We start from the raw sequence: 21,103 nt of genomic DNA on the forward strand, positions 1-21,103 counted from the left end.
ATTGTAGGCATGCATGAAGATATGCTGCCCTTACTGAGAACTTTTTTGTTGTGCTATTTGCTATTTTTAAAGAATTATTTAAAAAATGTTTGTCAATAATTTATCTATTTAAATGTGTTTCCCCATTCAGTTCGCCCATCACTTTGATTGCAACGCACTGTTTGAATGCAAATTTCGAGTCGAATGCTCATGCAAATGCAATATAATCGGAATTCATATGCATCAATTACAATGTGTATTATAGTGGTCACAGCTGATGTGAGCCGATCGAATGTGTTTGCATCATAAACACCCGTATTAACTAACAAAGCCACGAAGACCGCTTTGAACTGGTGCTGACCCGATCTGACCGGATCGAAAGGTCTGATCACTATATCGGTTATATCAGTGCACATTAACCCATTATCGACGGACTAAAACAGCCATTTCGAATTATCAGAGGACTGGAAAGGAAATGCTGCGAAATGATTTAAAGATTCGTACAGCTGCCTCAAGGATCAGAAGTTATCAACAGTATCTCATTCCATGAAATATATATTCCATGAACTATATTAAATTACATAAGTAATATCTCCATTAGTACTTCCAGTTGCTACAAGTTACATTTGCTTGTTTGACAGATTCGAAAGTTGATTGATTCTATTTGAAATCTATTTTTAATTCAGGGCCGCACACAATAGTTTCTTGCCAATGCTAAGCTCGGCATAAAGATGTTATCAAATTTTCAAAACAACCACGTTCGTATTTAATCAAAACTAATTATTTTCACAGTCTGTCATTATCAGTGCACGATAAAGCCTAATGGACATAACTCCCACCAATTATAGAAATAGACAACTAACGTCGAATTCTATTCTGAAAGGGTACAGCACGCAAGCTCTTTGAGATTGATGTGCGAGTATTTAAATCTAAGTAGGTGCATTTATTATTTTGTATAACTACAGATACAGTATCTGTATCTGTATCTGGAGCTGGAGATAAAAACGCTGTGTATTTATTTGCATTTCGTAACATTTCTCGCTGCTCTTCTTATATCTTTCTATTGTTTGTGTCCATATTTACCCTACTTCTACTTTTTGTTATATAAATGCAATAGATAAACCGCCTAATTCGTGCAATTTAGCGGCCAGGGCTATTGCGACATGCATATACTAACTATATATATGCATCATATGCATATATTGAAATAGATATAGAAGTGTGGATCTGAACGATGTGCAAACAGGGTACTTGGCTACTGTTTTGTATATAACTCTATAAACATTGTTTGTCCGCTCGTTCTGTTTATTTGCCTGTTTGCACTCCAAACTGTTACCCGGGATAGTTGGCAGTGCAAATAGACAAGACCCTGGGATGCATTTTCACTTTGAAAACAGAAATCAACAATCCCTACGATTAAATGCAGGAACAAATCGTATACTCAAATTGTTTTTAAATTTAATAGCGGCTTAACACTGTTGCATAGTATTTTTGAAGCCATAAAAGGGGTTTGTTTTTCTGGATGTTCACAAAAACAAGTAAATATTTGTTAAAGTTAACACCCTTGCTAATATAACGCATACGCCCTGTTTGCAGATTTCAATACGACGTTTCTTTCTTTCTTTAATTATTTGTACATTTTAGCCATTTTAAAGATGTTATTTTATTGATTACATATAATTATTTGTAAAACGAACACTTTGATTGCTTTAAAAATAAAAATGTATTATAGATGCACCGAGATTTCTTGGAAATTCCCTATCGAGGGCATTCAGCCCTTTGCGGTTCGCTACTCCACGATCATTTCCTGCTGCCTGGCGTTGCACTTTTAATTTGTCGCAAGTCGTTGACATTTCATCTACGCTCCAAAACGTAACCACCACCACCCACCCACCCATTACCACCCACCCTCATTTGATTAAATACAGAACAGCATTTAATCAAAATGAGAAGAGCAAACACACGGAGTACACATCGTGGGCCATTCGCCATTCGCCGTTCGCATTTCGTTTATTAAGCAAATAAATAAATGAGAAGGGTATTAAATTAATTAAATAAATAATACTTTCAGGAACAAATAAATGAATAACAAACTTAAATGCGCAAAAGGGCAAACAAGTGAATGCAAAGTCGACACGCAAATGGAAGATTCCGGATTCGATGGTCAAGACTCGACGGCGGTGCGCTTAAGTTGGCTAAAAACAATTATTAGCATTAAGCCCAGTCTATTAAATACTTAGCCATGCTTATTATTATTTTATTCATTCTGAATTTGGAAGGAACCCACATTTATTTACTATTTACTATTTACGATAAGCACTTCCTACCACCCCTTGTGTAATGTCGAAAATTCCCAGACAGTCACGGATTCCGGATCACGGAGCTACGGATCACGTGACCTCGACTTGGACATGCTTCGCTGACTTGTCTTTATTATTTGCCTAAACCATTTTCAATTAGTTGTATGCAATAATTGATAGATTAGCTAAATATGGCAATCATGCAAGCGCTGACGAAGGTTGTCAGACTCTATCCGGCGACAGGCAGATTCCCTTTCGGCTGCCAGGTAATTTGGACCGTAATTACGTCCATCCCCTAATTGCCTGTGGGCTATATGGCTATCATTGTGTAAACGATACAGCGGCTGTGAGGGAAGTCGATGCTGCAATCCGATCGCTGATCATTTAGATCACTGGATGCGATCATGCCTCAGTGGCGATCCCAGTTGATTGAGTAATTAGGAAGTGCAGGGATCCCTCATCCAAATCAGGGCATCCACATCCATATCCATATCCATATAATATCGAGTATCTGTATCTCTTCTGATTGGCTCAATTAGATATTATTTTCGATGTGACATGGATTGTGGCGAATTAGAGAATCACTTAACGATGCAGCAAATCAAATTGAATGCTTTCTGTCAGCGCTCAATTAATTATTATTCGTTTTCAAATACGTTTCAAAATAAAATAAAATTTTTGAATTTGATATTAGGCAATTGAGTTGTTTGAGAATTGAGCAAACGTTCTACTAATTCAATTTGCAGCATTTACGTTCTTGATCTTGAATTTTGCATTGGAATTTGCATAACTAGAGGGGTTTTAAATAAACTTTGCATGAAAGGATCACCAATTATATTTAGTGATGATTCACCGAAACATATTTTCCTTCTAATTAAGTCTTAATGAACTCGATCTCTTTTCGGTTCTTTCTTTCATTTTTTTTTGCCAAATTGATTGGAAACTCGTTTAAAATTATGCCAAGTCAAGGTTCTTGATTTATAGACAATAAACAAATTATATGTCTATCGTTGGATATTATTAAATTAAATATGGAAAAATGGTTCTTGATTGAGAAAATTTGTTAGAAAACGATTTTTTGTTTATTTATAGGAAATATGAGATAAGGCGACATTTTTTGCGTATATCAAAAATGCTTAGCAACAAATGATGGAAAAGTGAATTATGAGACCAAATATTATTCGAAATGCCTGCTTTTTTTGTGACAGTGTAGGCGGAAGGTACGAGCTCGAGCATCGAAAGCGTTAAGCCTCCTTTTGTGGGCTTTGTCTCAAAGTGTTAAAGCAAATTGGCTGCAGCCGCCCGGGCGTCAGTTCTTAACCCCCTTAACCCCTGATGGCCAATGATTATACACACACACCCAGTGGCGGCTGTGCGGCAGTTGCCAAAAGCCAGTCGACCATGGCAAATAATAAAATGTAAGACATTTGGCAAACAAGAAATGGCCCCTCAAAAATGTCACATTTGCACAATTGATTAGCGGGGCGTTTACAGTGGGCCATAAAAGTTTTCGGATGCCGGGCGTTAAATTGCCATTTACGGCTGGCAAGTTCGGATTCTGGATGGCGAATTCGATATCTGGTTGAGTCCGATGCTGAAAAATTCGAATTCCCTGGCAATTGCTTTTTATTGAACCTTTCGATTCGGTTTTCTAGCATTTACCTGCGAACAGCAAATATTTCGGTGGCTTTTTTTTTTATTTGGCGCTGGTGGAAAATTTTCGCCAAGTTCGCGGTTAATTAATATGCAATTAGAGGTTGATATCAATTTGCGCAATGTACAACCAATAACCGATTTTTATTGTTTGTTTGACAAGTTTCTTTCAAATTTGCCTGCAAATTAGAGCAGAAAGAAATTTCGTTTAGCAGGTTGTATGCATTATTTGGCTTTCCATTGAACGGAAAATAATTGTATAATTTTATTCAGATCTCCTTGATATTCGTTGTTAATGGTTTTATTTTTCATCAATGTGTAAGTATTTATAATATGTTTTTGACAACGAAACAAGAAGAACGTAATAACTTAACTTAGGCGTAATAATTGCCAATCATAGAATATAGTAACTGTTTTGCTTGGCAGCGTAATGCCAATATTAACCATCCATTCAACCAGCATTTCTTCAAAACCAAAAAATTCGTCCACTAAGAGAAGATCTGTTGCTTGAGGACCCCCTGCACGTAAACAACACAGCTCAAGTTGAGGATCATTTCCGAAAGGATCATCTTGCGGTCCAGTGGTATCCCGACATGTCGCAGGATATCTAATGCCACGACGAACACATAGATGATCAAGATGATCAACGAAAGCACAACGAAGGGAACCATGTAATGCGGCTTGATCTGGATGAAAACAATTTTTGCAGTAATTTAGTACAATATTGTAAACTACTACATTTTAAAGGCCTTTGTACTCACAAATACCATGGCGTATATCACTAATATCCATGCATTCAGCATTAAAAAGTGTTTGATGACTTGAAAGCGGCGCGAATTTTCGCCCCTCAAAATCAAGAGATTGCTTGGCCGCCCCAAACGCATCCCTCCGAAGAAAAGGTTCATGAAATCTATAAAATTTGAGAACTACGAATTTGGGTTAGATGTAACTTAGTCCTTTACTAAGGACTGCCCACCAAACAATAATGGGCTTCCATTTACTCACCGCTCGAAGGATACCAAAGGTGAGGGTGAAGAAGAATATCATTGTATCGGAAGTGTTCGAGAATTTCCAGACGTTCCGTGTTTCGCAAAAGGATAGTGGTATATTTAGGTTGGTGCGCACAACGCGGCAAAACTGATCACTGATCTTCTCGAAGAAATACATTGCGAAATGAGGTAAGTTTGTACAAAGAAAATTTTCGAAATTTATAAAGATCTCAGAGAGAATATATAAATAAGTGATTCGATCAAGTCAAAGGGGCTGACTGACTGAAAGGCAACGAATGAAAACCGAATAAGATTCGGCCACTAAATCATGGCCAACTACCACTATTTAATATAAAAATAAGAAATTAAATTTAAAAAAGGTATTTTTAAAGTTCTGGTAAAAAACCGATATTTTATGTTGAAACCCGGCAGTTCGAAAAATGCGATATTTACGAAAAGAAACCAAAAAGGACATCCCACGGTATATTCAATTAAATATCCTAAGGATACTCTATAGGTTGTCCTAAATGAAATGCCACTGGACAGATTCTTTGGCAGCATCTTAATGTTTTTCAAGAAAGAAGAAATAACAATAGTATAGTTATGAAATATTCAAAATGATTTTTCAGCATATCTTTATAAAAATTGTGTAATCCTAACATAAATTAAATGCAAGCTCCATGGATTTCGCCACCTTTTCCTTGACCACAAAGAGCAGAGTTCGTGTATCCGACATGGTGGTCAGAATACTGCTGGCGGTTTACTGGATTCAACTGGATTGTGTGGTGCCCGGTTTTCCTTTCGAAGACCCCCCTCAAATTGCCACTGCCACCTGGCACCGCTGCTGAGGTAAGAGTCGGATATAGACATTTCAATTGAATTGAGTCAGTCATTCGCAATTAACACTATGGACATACATTAGAGCCCGTCAAGAATTTAATTGCCGGCCAGGCAATCACCTGTCTTAATTGATCTCTCTCTCTCTCTCCCAGATTAACGTATTTCCCAGATCGTAAGAGGAGAATGGATATTGGAGAATAGAGAATCCAATCGATATGGAAAGCGTTTGCGGGTGCGGCTTTGGGGACTCAGGAATGCCACCGCCATGGTCTCCACTTAAGGCCAACTCTGTAACAGGTTCAAACCAAATAAGCTCCACCAAGTGACCAACAAAATAAGTGCTGCATGGTTTGGGCAGTTAGAATGACTTATGGATACTTTATGAATATATATATATATATATATATTCAACCTGGTAAGGCATTTCAAGTAAGTTAGCCAGTACTTAAAATAGGAATGAATACTCCTATATTAACTTTAGGTTCCACTTATTTCCTAAGCCCAGACAAAAGGTAGACCGTGTTAAAAAGTGAGGTCAACTCATATTTACCAGCTACTTGGTAGAGTATAATATTTCGTAAGCCACTAAAAGCTTCTTAATGTTCTTCTAAAAGATTATCAATCTAATTGATTGTACAGAAATCGAGAGTTGTTAAAAGTTGGAATGCGATTGAGAGGGTTGAGAATTGATTGAAAATGACAGATGAAAGTGGGAGATGTTGAGAATGTGAAAGGATTGGAGAGATGGGGAGAAAGTTGCTTTACGCAAATGTCAGTTGGATAATCCGCAAAGAATGCTTAGACGAGGAGAGACAATCGCAGTGTTGCTTTACTTATTTCCACTATTTTATATTATTAACTATTTCTAGCGCTGATTTATGACTCTGACCGGCCGACCCTGCTAATCATGAGTTGCAATATCGTATTGTTGCTTAACTTGGTCGCAAGGTTATTCTTAAACAGAATGCATTGCACTTGGACCAGCTGACACAGTCTTAGAACAAGTGTCGATCAGTTCTGGCTGACTTCCTTTACTCTATTACACATTAGGGTGGACCGCAAATTAAGTATTGTGAAAGATGTGGAAGTAACTATAACTATATAACTATTTTTATGTCGTACAACATGTCGTATGAGTGATAAACCTTGTATTGTATTTACTTGCTAGTTTGTTGTAATTTAATAATATATAGTTTGATGCGCAAACTTAACAACATTTTTTTATTCATATGTCTAATTACCGGCAAGTGCGGAACAACATGTCGTATGCGTGATATTTTTTTTATTATATCATTTTCTTTATTATTTGGTGCTCCCCATACCATCTGCTCACCTGCTCTCTCTTTCCAAGACCATAGTGCTATCTCTCTCTCTTACTGGCCGCTGCAGAAACGTGCGGCTGACCCAAGGCCAATTGGCAAATTGAAAGCGGAGTGGAGTCGTCGTTCTAATTGGAATCCACTTACAGCGCCGCTCCACCTGCACAGAATCATTTGGATGGATGGCAAAAAGTGGGTATATTAAAATAATAGAAACATAAAGACCATAAAAGCAGGAACTGCGAGCAGGCGCTGTGCGGATCAAGAAACTGCCAACCCTGAGAATCCGAATGAAACACTCTTGTCAGCCGGTTCCACAAATAATAGTAATAATAATGCCCCATGTGCACGCATACCATTTTTATGGCAGATATATATATATATACAATCATATATACCGCCTCTCAAACGCCGATCCTAAAAACCTAGGCTTGTGGCTTTTTTTTGTTGTTGCTTCTGGCGACGTGGACACTTTGAATCCGAAGACACATCTTATTAAATATTCTTTATGCCGCTGCTGCTGCTGCTGTTGCTCCTCGGGTTCTTTTTTGCCGAGGTAAACAAATCGGTCAACGGGCAACGGACTCGGGCACGTTTTTGCCAAAAAACGAGAAGAGAAGCTCATCTTGAGTGTATTCATTATATACCCTATCCGGATATAATTCAAATAGTTCAAGTAAATTGCGGCGAAATAAGAAACTACTTAAGACAAAAGTGGAATTACAAAGATTAGGATACCAAAAGATTGGAAACAAATTACTTGTATAAATATTTCTAATAGGAGCAATTAAAGTTTGAGATACCAAGGTTCTTCCTTACCGCTTAACACAAAAGTTTATATATGGTTTTAAAGACCTTATAAGTTACTTTTGTTTGAGATACCAAAGTTATACTTCATGACTTGATTTCTAATTGCATGCATAGATGAAAATACTCACTTTTAGGGTATAAAAAAAAAAGAAATAAAACACTCGTATAAATATAGCTTCCGCAATGGCAAAAAACTCTCGACTCCTCTTATCGTTCACCAGATGGCCTTTTTTGTTTTTGTTTTTTTTTTTGCCTTCTTTTTTTTTTGTGTGGCATTTTTCGCTCAGTGATGGCGCTTCTTCTGTTGTCAGCGGGTTGGGCAATTTTTCATGACATCTCAAAAACCCCGACGAGTTCGAAGAACTCCAAAATCGAAAACATAAACAAAATCTGAGACATATAAAAATTTGCAAGCAAAATGGCCGACAGGTTTGGCTCAAATTATAAACTATTAGAAGCGGTTCAGGCTAAAGCCGTTGCTCGTTGGCCAACTTCCAGTCGGCCGACTGCAGAAACAATAATAATGAAAACAATAACAAATACTGGCCGAAAACGAACAGCAGCAGCAGCAACAACAACAACAACAACAACAAAAGAGCCCGGATCACTGGTATTTTTAGTATGTGGCGCTGATTTACAAGGTGAACGGGTAAGGCAGCCAAGCCAGTTCAAAACCCCGGCTCAGGTCGCTTCACCGCCCCCTCTACCACCGCCCCCCCCCCCTCCCTTCACACTGCGCCACGCCTCAACCCCCCTAGGCCCCCTAAACAGCCCCGTTGCCACTTCAAACCCACCTGCTCAACAGCAAACATTGTGCTCTCGAAATCGTTTTGAAGAAATTCCTAAACCGAAAAACAAACCGATACTAACCGTTTGGCAGCCTCGAAAAACTAATTGTTGCGGCGCAAATAAAATTATGATTTATTCATATTTCAATTCAATAAAAAAAAGTTTTTGAAAAATAAAATTAAAGTTAAATTTTCCCACATTGTGTCATCAATACCCATCGTTAATTGGAACTTATTAGCCTTATCAGCAATGAGGGCAATTATCATCCCTCGATTCTTATCGTTCAGCGACGTTATCATTTTGGCAGAGTCTGGTGGATGAGGTTTTCCCCAAAGTTTTAATTGCCGCGAATAGATCGAACTATAAACAATCAATAAAGATAAACTTTGAATTGAAACAATTTGTTTAATTGACCGAATAAGGTAGTGCTATCTATTTACGGAGTCATGAGTTTGAGGGGTTATTTCTATTTTTGATAAGAAGTAATTACTAAATATTCCATAACTATTTGTTTACCTACCTGTATGCTTTTGCAAAGTGACTAATATTTCTTTAAGTGAACACCGAAATATATTCAAATACTAACTAACTGATATCTTGTTTTCCAATGTATGACGTCTGCGCCTCTTGATGTTTTCGATGAACAAACAAATCTCGACGAGAAGCCAATTAATTAAGAAATAAAAATGCAACTCGAAATGCTTATCGAGGTTTGATTAGAAATTATTATTCTTATTTGTGGCGGTGACTCATGTGGATGGATAGACGGTGGGATTCACCACAATGATTCAAGGCCTGTCAGCAAAGATGGCGATTTTGGATCACTTCAAGATCATCCTCAGACATCCCGAAATTCAATTGTTTGTGCATATCATCATCATCATCATCATCATCATCATTATCATCATCATGGAAGTTGACAGCTTGTGCCAAGTGCTCAATCAAGTGTATAAATATAAAGAATTATAAATAAGCGGCTTAGTCAACAATTATATGTTTATTGTTCTGGCGTAATTGTCTTGATTTGTTTTTTTTTTTTTTTTGTTTTTGTGATTTCCACTGTGATAAGAGCTCCCCCCTGATATAATAATTCGTCGTTTTCATCGAACTGCCCGAAAATGGGAGTGGGAAATCCCTTGACCCGATCATGTGTCCAGGGAATGTCTGGTCGTCTCCTTGGCCTTCACATACATATATAATTATTTCTTCCGCCGAAAAACTCGTCTGCCTTGTGTTTCTGGCACTTATTCCCTATAAAAAGAGTGTTCACTTGATTTTATTGATAAATTTGTCCTACAATATCCATTGATAATTTAAAATTAAATAATAACAGTTTCGCCAATTGTGTAGAAAATATAATGTAAACACATTGAACTATTGTGTGCCTTTTTCGGTGCTAGTGTTGATTTATTTTCATTGTGAAATGAGTTCTTTAAATAAATTCGCTTGCGCTCATTTGTTTTTATTATTATAAGCTGTCTTATTCGATTATTTAATTTGCCATTCAACAGTTCATAATATTTGACACCTAATCAGCGATTATTAGTTCTTTTTATGTTTCGTATACAAATCACTTATTATTATAAATATTTATATTTTCTCAATTGATTGCCATCCATACACTTATCCTTCTCGAGTTAATATGAAATATATTTTAGTATGATATTATAGTTAAGAGCATTAAAACATTCAGCGTAGAATGCTGTAGTGCATTTGTAATGCGTGGGGTCACCCAAAAGGGGTAACCTTCCAATTCGCTGCTCCCGTTGCTGTCGCTTCTGTTGCTGCCACTGGATTGGTGATTGGTGATTGGTGATTGTTGATTGTTGATTGTTGAAAGTTGAATGTTGTTTTTTGACGTGCTGCCATCAACGAAATTTCAATTGTGGCTCCCTCGCCGCTTTTATTGTAATTTATCGACTCGGATGCTACGTGAGTGTTATTGAAAATGGTCATTTTGCTGTCGATAAGTCTGGCCTACCTCCAGTAATATTGTATTATCAGCATGTGTCTACATACCAGGCTCTGGGTCTTTGAGTTTAATGTATTCAAACATTGAACTTTTATTTACTGTGCAAGTGACCATAATGTTGATGATGAGGAAGGAGAGGGCGTGGTCGCAACGGTTGTTGATTACGCCCACTGTGCGGATTTTTGCATTATTGATTTGTAAACACGAATGCTTTTTGTACTTTTATGCAAAACCTCAAGGAAAAATTGTATGGGTACGAAGATAAAATTAAATAATAATTCACATGCAAACGGCGAAGCATAAATATGCGAACAACACAAAAAATCTGTTAACAAGATATACTATGTAGATGAACGGAATTATAACTATTTGGAGGCCCAGATGGTTTTTGCTGTAAATGATGTCAAACTTACATTTTTATACACTTTTTACAGTCCCCATAACTTATTGGATTTTATGGTCTTTTTGGCTAACCTCAGAATAAATATTCAGTTGCGGTTTCATATATATGTATTTTTTTTTTTTTGTATATTTTTCTTAGACAAGAATTTTGCACATGGGAGTGGTAACAAATTGACAGAATCCACAAAGAAGAAGTTAATTAATATTTTGAAACTGCGGACTGGCAAAAAAAAAAAGATTAATTAGCGTTTTGAAAGGTACGAAACATACATATTATAATTTTGCATTACAAAAAAAAAACAAATCGAATAGGGTTGCTTACACTTAACTGCAAATAATAATTGACAAAAGCAATCTGAGCTAAAAACATTGTTAAACAATCAATAATTGATGGCTTACACCTTAAAATGCATACACAATCCTGTACTAACTTAGTGCGCAATAAATGGTAGTCTGTTTTAGTTAATGTGCTAAAATGGCCACCCCTTCCGACTGAATTTAGATATTACTTGGACTTTCCACATATAGCTGCGATCCGCCCCAAAAGTCGCATGAAATGGGATATGGACAGATAATAAAGTGAACCAAATTACGGGGAACGTTGGACATTTGCTACGCCACATTCATAAATAACCAAGTGTTTGGCACATTTTGATGGATCGCCAGTCATTTGTCATAATGCTGGAAATAAAAGCCACAACAGAAGAGCCGAAAATAAAAACCGGATTCAATTCTCCCGCCAGAAGATCGAATATGAAAGACAGGCCTCCCCGGCCCCAATTTTCGTTACGAACTCTAATTCCAATTTGAAATTCCCATTCCAATACCAATGCCTAGATTAAAACACAAACACATTTAATCGAAATATGGGTTTCGCAAGACGCGACTTCCCATTGATTGGCGATAATTAATCAAGGGTTGAAGGGGTTTTGACCGCACGGACGATGGAGGATGGCCACTTAGCAGCGCCATGTTAATGGTCCACTCTAATGTCGCACATTAATTGCCGCGATGACTGATCGCTTGCGGAAGGCTATGCAAAGTCTGGTCTGGATTACGGATCATAAATTATGCATTATAGATAGATATGTGGATTATGAATTTTAGACTACGAATTTCACCTGGGCCAGAGCAAACAAATATGGTGCTTATCAATTAGATAGTTCGCAAATTGATGCTAATTGCAATTTGCTCATCTTCGGAATAAATATTGTGGAATTATATTGGAAAAAACTAAATAGTTTTCTCAAGCCTCCGCGCTATTTGTTTAATTTTTTGCAATAATATTTGTATTTGTATTCGCGCTTTTCACGTACTTTGCTCAATATTTCCTTCTTCTTCTTCTTCTAATTTTGTGTGTTATTTGCATTTCGGTTTTTTGCTTTTTTTTTTTTGAAGCAGCTGTGCTAATTTTTTCCCGCTATTGTTTGGAAAACTTACCCTGAGAGACTCGAACAACGGAGAAAAAAATACAAAATAAATAAATATTAAGTACATAAATGGTATTTAACCGCCAGTTGGAAAGAGCTTACTACGTCAATTTGTGTGGCGTGTGGCAAAGGCAACGCAGGCGGCACGGGGAAGGTCGCGAGCACGGCTTTGCATCCGATCGGATCGTATCAGATCGTATCTAGAATAACTCGAATGAGTCGAGTAGTTGTACCCTCAACTGTAGCATCTGGAAGTAGCATTGTGTTTTTGGTGGGCATGGTGTTGGATGTTGGATGGTGGGCGGTATTGGTCGACATTGAAATTTAGTTCGCATTTGATAGTCAAGGTCCCCAGTATTCTTGGGATTGTGAAACGTTTTTTTGGGGGGGCGGTGCCATTGATGTATGGTGGGAGAAAAGTGTTCTCTTCGAAATGCTCGCTTAATTGGAAATTTGCGTAACACCTGAGATAATTGGCCAAATATAATGACGCACGTGAATATTTACAGCGACCTCGGTTCTTTTGTCCTTCCCAATTATGTTTATATTTATAACATTTAGGTTTTCTTTTTATTCTGAATATATTCGTAAGTGTTGTAAATCGAATTCCAAGTGCAATTTTTACACAACCTCACGGATGGGATAAATCAATCGGCGAATTTTTCAGCCGATGCATAAAAAGATGGCCGAAATGTTGTAAACTTAATGAGCCGCATTCGCAAAATAATAAAATCAATAAAATGCAATCAACTGGGACAGTCGAGATCAACAGTACATATATGCATATATGTTTTTTATGAACGACCTTGCGATAAGAGAGAAAAACCGAATTTCAGTTCCCATTGTTGGGCAATAAAATGCGGCATAAAAACGCTGGGCAGCGTTATAAAAATTGCAATTGAAATGGATCCGAGCAAAAAGCGACATTCTTGTTTTCGGGGTGTGGCTGCTACTTAATTCAACATTTCAGACCAAAGACCACCGACCACAGAATATTGCGCATACGCCACGTGCAACCAACTGAGCAATGTCAACAAAAAAAAAAAAAAAAAACTCAGAAATAGAAATAAACAAGAAACTGTTTAGAAAGGTTGTACCAAACTGTCGGGCCAATTCATTATTTTCCAGTCTACTCACTTTTGCGCTAAAGTAATTCGAGATTTCGATTTATTAATGAATTTCAACGTGCGATCTTCCGCTTATTGTTTGTTTATATGCGATATATATTACATTTGAGTGTAGTTCTTTTCTGACAAAATGTGTAATAAACCAATATTTTCAGTTATGTTATTGATACGTTCAATTTTGCTGTAAAAATAAATGCTATATACTCAAGTTGCTGATATTATTGCCATGTTCTTCTTCTGTTGTTTTATTTTAATTTATTTAGTTATGCTTTTCCTCGCACCTGCTTGTTTACTCTGGTCACTGAGCGAGCAAACTACCTGTGCCGGCCATTTATGTAATTGTCTGTCTGGCCTTTGTCTTCACTGTACTCCGCACCGCAACGCCGCAACCCGCCCGTTGCGGCACAGTGGGCCCTGGTTAATGTACGTCCTTGACCATCGGTGCTGCCAAAAACAGCCAAGAAATGACTTTAGCCGAAATATACTGATACTGATACTGATGTGGACGCGTTTTGGCCGTTCTTCGGCATGCAACTGCAGGCCATTTCGATTCGCTGCGATTCGACTCGTTTCGTTTTCGCATCTGAATGGTTCGTATGGTTTCGTACGAGAGTTTTTTTTTTTTTTTTGTTTTTTTTGGGCACGAGAGTCCGAGTGGACAGACCAGTTTGCGATTGCATCGAGAGATTTATTTATAGACACTCGAACTGGCACTGCACCGACTGCACTGGCTCTTAACCTCCATTTGGGACACGCGGCGTATGAGTTATGTCGATTGCGGTTCACTGCAAATTATGCGACACGATTCGCAAAAACACCATCGAGACTATGGCACTATGCGATTGCCAAACCAGTGGTGATTGCCTGCAAGAAAAAAATGATAATATTCTGTATTTGTGGGGAGAACGGATTTTCAGGGAGCAGAATTGCCCACAAGATCACGTGATTGGGTTAGCATATATGTATATTTTATATAATAAAAACTAGCAGTGCTAGTATTGTATTGTTGGTATGAGACATGGTTTAACTATTCAAGACTTATACATTTAGATCTATCTGCTTCGGAAATGGCTTTATTGATTTATGATATTCAGTCTTAGACAGATAATACATATATATATATGTATCTCAAATCATTTAAAAATTTGCATCACTAACGGGTATTTCTCAGTCGTTATCCTTTCGAATGAGAAGCCTCCCGAAACTCAAAGAACATCTCATCATAATCGTATTTAAGTCAGCTTAATGCTTTTCTTAGTCGGCCATGCCAATAATTTGTGGCCTCATGCGGGGATCGGGATTCATTTTCTTTGTCAGGTGCGGACCAAAGTCCGTAAATCAGCGACTTTTTGGCCAGTTTGTTAGTTGGCAATGTCCGATATACGGATGCCCGCAAATCGTCTTAATGGGCCGATAACCAAGTGGAGCCCGTCTTAACTTGGCCAGCCTGCACGCAAGTCAACCAAACCAAGCCAAACCCAACCCAACCCAAGCCATGCCATGCCAAGCCAATCCAATCCAATCCGAGCCAAAATTGAAACCCAACCGATCCGAACCGATCCGAACGGTCCACCGATCCGAACCACCGATTCTAGTTTTAACCGGCAACAAGCAGTTTCGGGCTGATTTCTGTTTTCATCGACGTCGCCAACTTGCCGGTTTTCAACAATATTTATTTACATACCCTCAATGGGGGTACTCCGCTCCCAGCTCCGTACATGTCACCATTTTCCACACTATTTAGATCTGGTGAATACCATTTCAGTTCTTGCAAATAGGAAGGATTAATTAAATAGGATTAATAGGAGAATAGTTTTTTGCAAATATCTGCTTCCTTTAGTTGTAATATTGTATGTATTGCATAATTTTCTAATAACTTCATGAGACATTAGCTTTATTTTCTAGTTTATTTTCATTATTTCATAGAGGGAATGTAAAGAAATTGCCTAAAGTTATTGAAACAGCCAAGATACCAATCATACATATATCACCTAATGCTTAAATGTTATAGTACAAGATTAGTTTTGCGATTAACCCACATGTTTAGATATGATGTGGTATGCTTGATCTTATGAACTATACAAACCATTAAATCCATCACTAATCTAGATACATGCAAGAGTATCTAGTGTTTTTCAGCGGCACCAACCATCAAGTTTTTGGCACTTGTTCGTGTGGCTCTGTTGCGATTGGGATCGGATCTGATCGGATCGGATCGAAGGGGCTAAGCCAAGCTATGGATGGACGTGGACAATTGAAAGATTGATGACTGCGCCACAGCGATGGTTAATGATTCAAAGCGGACCGATGCGATACGATACCATGATACGATACCCCCATATCATTCGATACCATCCTAACTGTCGGTCCCCGATCTAGACTGAATTACCGTTGCGAACTCACCCGTGGACTTCTTGGCTCGCGTGCGTGGGCTTAAATGGGTTGAAATGGATTGGGTTGGGCAATTGGCATTTCGGGTAGTAAATCCAGTTGCGCCGCAGAGAATTCTTACTGAATACGTGTGCACAAGGAGAAAAATTTCATTATTCATGGAAAATAATTACGATTTAAATGGCAGGAACGATCAGAATTTCCCATACTCAATCATCATTTGGCTAAAGATTTCTTTTGTTGCAAATTATACGTTAGAAGCTTGGTGAGCTCGTGTGATTTATGCCGTTTAGATGGATTTATTATTTAGCCATCTCGATTCACAAATGATTGTGAAGAGCTGGACGGGAAATTAATGTTTAATTAACTGTGACTTGGTAAACGAAACGGCCGGCGAAAACGTACACTTGGTTCTTGGGATCTATATTTATAATTCCCAGCACTTAGCACCCGAACATCTTTTTACTGCCAATAATGACAGCTGTTCAAACCGTTTAATGATTATTTACAATATTAACGAACTGTTTACGCTAAACGAGCGAAAATACTATGTTCACATAGTAAAGAAAGAAAATACTAATTCTTACAACTCTTTGTGCAATAATCGCCCATCCACATTGATGAAATAGAATCCTAACAATGGTGATTCATACCTTTCATAACTTCTCCATGGCTCGCTTTTATCTATGTACTTTACCTACCAAAAAAAAAAAAAAAATGTCATAAATAAACTTATTTTATTTTTTATTTAAAGTACTCCACTTTAAGGCTGTGAATCACACCGCTTGCCTAATTCTGAGTTCGCCACTTGAACGCCCCGAAAATCGTACAATTTTAATTAAAATCTAATCAAGAAAATTTAATGGGCTTTTGCATTAACTGAACGCTTTCTAAGGATGAGTAGGTTAAATTAACACTCTAATTTTGCTATCTGCTGCTGAAGTGGAAATTCGCCGAAGTTCGAGAAAAAGCTAATTAAATTGTTGTATACCGATATGTATCTGCATCCAGACATCCCAATTCACACAACACAACCCGCAAAGAACAAAAAGAATATATTCTTATAGTTCCACATGTCGCAGAGGAGACTTGGGTGGATTGGATCGATGGACCAATGGACCGATGGATCTGTGGATCTCTGGATCGGCGGATCGAGGCGGATGGAAACCAATTGGGTCCGGCGCAGAGCGGTCTGCCGATCTCAAATGTATCTGTATCTGTTTGCGTGTAGGAAGCTATGTATATATACAGCGGTTTGGCCAAGTGTTAATTGTTCTTAGCCATTATTAATTGATTGAATTAATGAATGAACGGCGGCAGACGATAACGACGACGTAGTCGAAATGCGACCGAAATCTTAACAAATGTCGCTGCAGATGATGAAATGCGGGGAATCGGAAGGAATTGTATTGTGGTGGTGGGCGTGGGGGGGGGGGGGGGGGTTTGTGTGTTGATAGTACAGTAAACAATGGCTACCCTATGATACAACGCAGCGAGGCAGTGAACTTGAAAAGGTTATTAAACATTCAAGTGCGGTAGCCGGGGCGCTAAGGCAAATACCCGTGCTCGTATATATTCGTAGCTGTCTGACCCACATGGGTGTCGCCGGATCGGCCAGATAAATGAGCCTATATGTGCACAGTTATGGCCAACTCTTGTCGCTTATTTATTTTTATTTTTTTTTTCGTGGCATTAGATTTACAGTTCGCAGAGCTCGTAAAGTGATTTGCAATTTGCTAAGGCCAAACACAAACAGCGAAGCATGGTCCACGAATTCTAACGCACTCTTATCGCCGAAAGATCCAAAAGATTTCACAGATCTGTGAAAATATCGCTGGGCTGGTTAGTCAGAATCTTTAGATTAGAACAACTGCATGGCAGATATTGTTTTTCTGGAAATTATAAAATGTACCATAAAGATTCTACTGGAAAAGTATGGTTCCATGATTCACACATCCAAGTCTATAGCCAATCTTATAATACTGTATATATCGACATAGTTCCAGTTTTACAACGCAATTTTAGGCATCACAAACTTATTACCATAATCGAGTCTACTCGAAATACCGTTTGGAAAACGAGTTACATTCCAGTCGAATTCTTTGCGACCAAATTTGAATATATTTCCACCATAGCTCGACTTCGAGTTGAAAATGTAGATCTATCTTATCTCGGGCGGTGTGGCTTATCTATCGCGTTAGTCAGCTAAAATAAGCTAAGTATCTTGTGATGACTGGTTAGGATTTCGTCTTTGTTTTAGGGGGTTTTTCGTGTCATTGGGCGGGAAGGTTATGCAATTTCACACCGATTTGATTAATAGAGCTGGTTCAGAATATAGCCTATAGATTATAGCCCTTGGCTATAGAAGATACTAGCACGTGTCGCGCCTCCAATTAGCGCCCCATCTAGTAGTTACATACTACAGACTATCATGTGGTGTCTACGATAATTGCATAAGCCATTATGACTGGAAGTCACATCGATCGCATCGCATCATATCGGATCTCCCATCGCCCATTGGCATCCGGGTGACGCATTAAGGAGGCCAAATGAATCAGTCTTCTATATGTACACTATATATACTATACCATATATGCACATATACGCACTCGATCCTAACCGAGTCAGCTTGGGGCAGATCAGTGCAGATTGTATTGTGTCTTGGGTGTTTAATTGAAATGGCCGATGATGGGGGCATTGAATGGCGATATCTAATAAATAAATCGACAATTAAGCGAGGGACAGTCGGCGGGTACTGCCACCCCACTTCCCTCGTTTCCATCCTATCTATGGATATGAATATACATACATATATTTATCCACATATACACGAGATACACGAGATTGATAACAGCGCACTGTTTGTCCGCCTGATGACGTCGACAAGTTCGAAGCTGGCCTGCACTTTGGTATTATTCCATTAGGATCAATTGCGCAGTGTAGAAGCCGTTCAAAGAGTGGACAATGAAAAGTAACAATAATAATAATAATAATAATAATGTTAAGTACGGAACAGAGTATAGGAGTTTTGAAAGACACGTGACTTTAAATATTAATCTTATGTTTCTGTTGTAATACTTAGATATCAGTAAATAATACAGCTTTTGTAGAAAGTATAAACAATACTAATATTTATGTTAATTATCATAAATAACCAAAAAATATAAAAATAACATGCACTAAACATGAGAGTTTCAAATATATTTGAAACGCAGCTATTTTCGAATAACAAATGTGGGTTATAGGTTGGCCTTGAAACCGGGTTAAACGAACCGAAATCGTTCAATAGCTTATACGGGCTTATTTACACAAAAGAACGTATATGTTTTGTTTAAACATAAAGTTGACTGAAAACGAGAAATGAAAGGAACAAACGCTTGATGGCGAAACAAATGTTCTTTAGACCGAGTTTCCAGCCAAATTCTCGAGAAGCAAGAAGGCCAAAATATTGCGGATATGGTTAGCTCGATTGCTCGAATATGCACGTATGTATATAAAATCATACACATCTGTGTATGAGCATAAATATACTTACTCTTACCCGTATATATCATCCATATTCACATTGTAGCGTCGGAATACCGAAATTGAGACACAAACATCGAGAGGCGAATGGAAGATGACAATAAACGACGACGTCGTTCGTTTAAGCAAACAAATAAATAATTAATAAATTAAAAATGAAACGATAAAAATTGCTTGACGGCTTGTCTGGCTCTTTTGTTTCTGCCCATACAAATATGGAACCATTGGGAAGTTGGGGGCTTTTGTTTTGTTTGTCCATCCATCCGTTTGCTTGTCGTCGCTTTGCCCCAAACAATTGCACCTGTTGGAGGAGCCCATATCTCCGATATCACATATGTATCATATAACCGATTCAATGTGCCATATTCCTCGATTTATCAATGGCGTTGCGCCAATTGTTGTTTCATCTCTTCCATTAACGGCAATTATTGGCAATTATCGAATTAAGATGTGCTAAAATTAGGGGGGCGATATGTCCAAAGCGGGGGGATATGGCGATATCGCTGCCGCTAAATCCAATTTTCAATATATCCGCACAAGCACAAGCACACACTCACACTCTTACACACGGATCGGATGCTCCACGAAAGTGGGCGTGGCATCGGATAATTTCTAATGAAAGTTGAAAAGCGCCGCTGGAAGCGATTGGCTGGCGTGTGAATCCCACATGCTGCGCAGTCGACTTCCGCACAGTGGGCCCAAATTCAAGAACTCCAATTTCACGATTACTAATTAACAGCGGTCAAAAACAAAAATAGGTGAATATTAGGTCCTTTTTAACTGTTGATATAACATTCACATTAGGAATAAAACCCATAGGTTACCTCTATATATGTATGTACACATATGTATTTATTTATTAAGTCATGGTATTAATTTTATTATTTGTATTCAGTTCATGATGTAAATCTAGTTTACACGTGTGCCTCTTTATATTTGATTTGAAAAACGTAATGAACGTAATTGGCAAGTGGCCGCAGTTTACCAAATCACTTTGAATTTCTTTTATTTCTTAAGTCAACAACTAATTGACATGCAAATGTAACAAAACACAGTTTGCCTTGATTCTGAATAATATTAATTATTTACATATTAATTGTATTTGATTTGCAAAACGTAATAGGCAGCTTGCCAACTAGGAAATATATTTACCAAATCAATGTGATTAGATTAATTTGCTGGTCGAACCACCGATTTGCATTTGATTTTCAGAAATTCGAATAGGACAGTAAAATTCGAAATTCGGATTCGAAAGAGAAATTTGCACGATCTTAACATTCTTACGATGCTTTAAATAGGTTCCTTGTAATATTTGTGAACATGTTATTTTGCACTTAAAATATATTTGATTTGTTAAAACGTAATAGGCAAACTGCCAAGTGGCTAATGTTTACCAAAACAATTTGATTCAATTATTCCCCGTTTTTTTGTTGTATTTTTGTGTCTGGGCAAATAGCCAACTGGCATTTTCCGCTTTCTGGCCCACTGTGCGATGCAGGGCCAACAAAAATCGGAATCGGAAAAAAAGCTCGTGATCTTTCTCTTCGCATCGCTCTCTTCTGCCGCCGGCTGCGACG

At 37.9% G+C, this 21,103-nt stretch overlaps 1 protein-coding gene and 1 long non-coding RNA gene across 2 annotated transcripts; both read right to left on the reverse strand.

The window, feature by feature from the left end:
• Positions 1–4,219: 4,219 nt before the first annotated feature.
• On the reverse strand, positions 4,220–5,192 carry CG33252 (uncharacterized protein). The gene is made up of 3 exons (NM_206771.2): positions 4,938–5,192; positions 4,694–4,858; positions 4,220–4,618 (listed from the first exon to the last, which is right to left on the reverse strand). The coding sequence occupies exons 1-3, from the start codon at positions 5,097–5,099 to the stop codon at positions 4,421–4,423; spliced, it is 525 nt and encodes a 174-aa protein (NP_996494.1). The 5' UTR covers positions 5,100–5,192; the 3' UTR covers positions 4,220–4,420.
• Positions 5,193–9,771: 4,579 nt separating this feature from the next.
• lncRNA:CR44754 (long non-coding RNA:CR44754) lies at positions 9,772–20,729 on the reverse strand. Its single transcript, NR_123932.1, has 2 exons — positions 20,679–20,729; positions 9,772–14,474 (listed from the first exon to the last, which is right to left on the reverse strand). It is a non-coding gene; the product is annotated as a long non-coding RNA:CR44754 (long non-coding RNA).
• Between the last annotated feature and the right edge of the window lie 374 nt (positions 20,730–21,103).

The sequence above is a fragment of the Drosophila melanogaster genome, chromosome X (genome assembly GCF_000001215.4).
Source record: "Drosophila melanogaster chromosome X".
NCBI classification, from domain to species: domain Eukaryota; kingdom Metazoa; phylum Arthropoda; class Insecta; order Diptera; family Drosophilidae; genus Drosophila; species Drosophila melanogaster.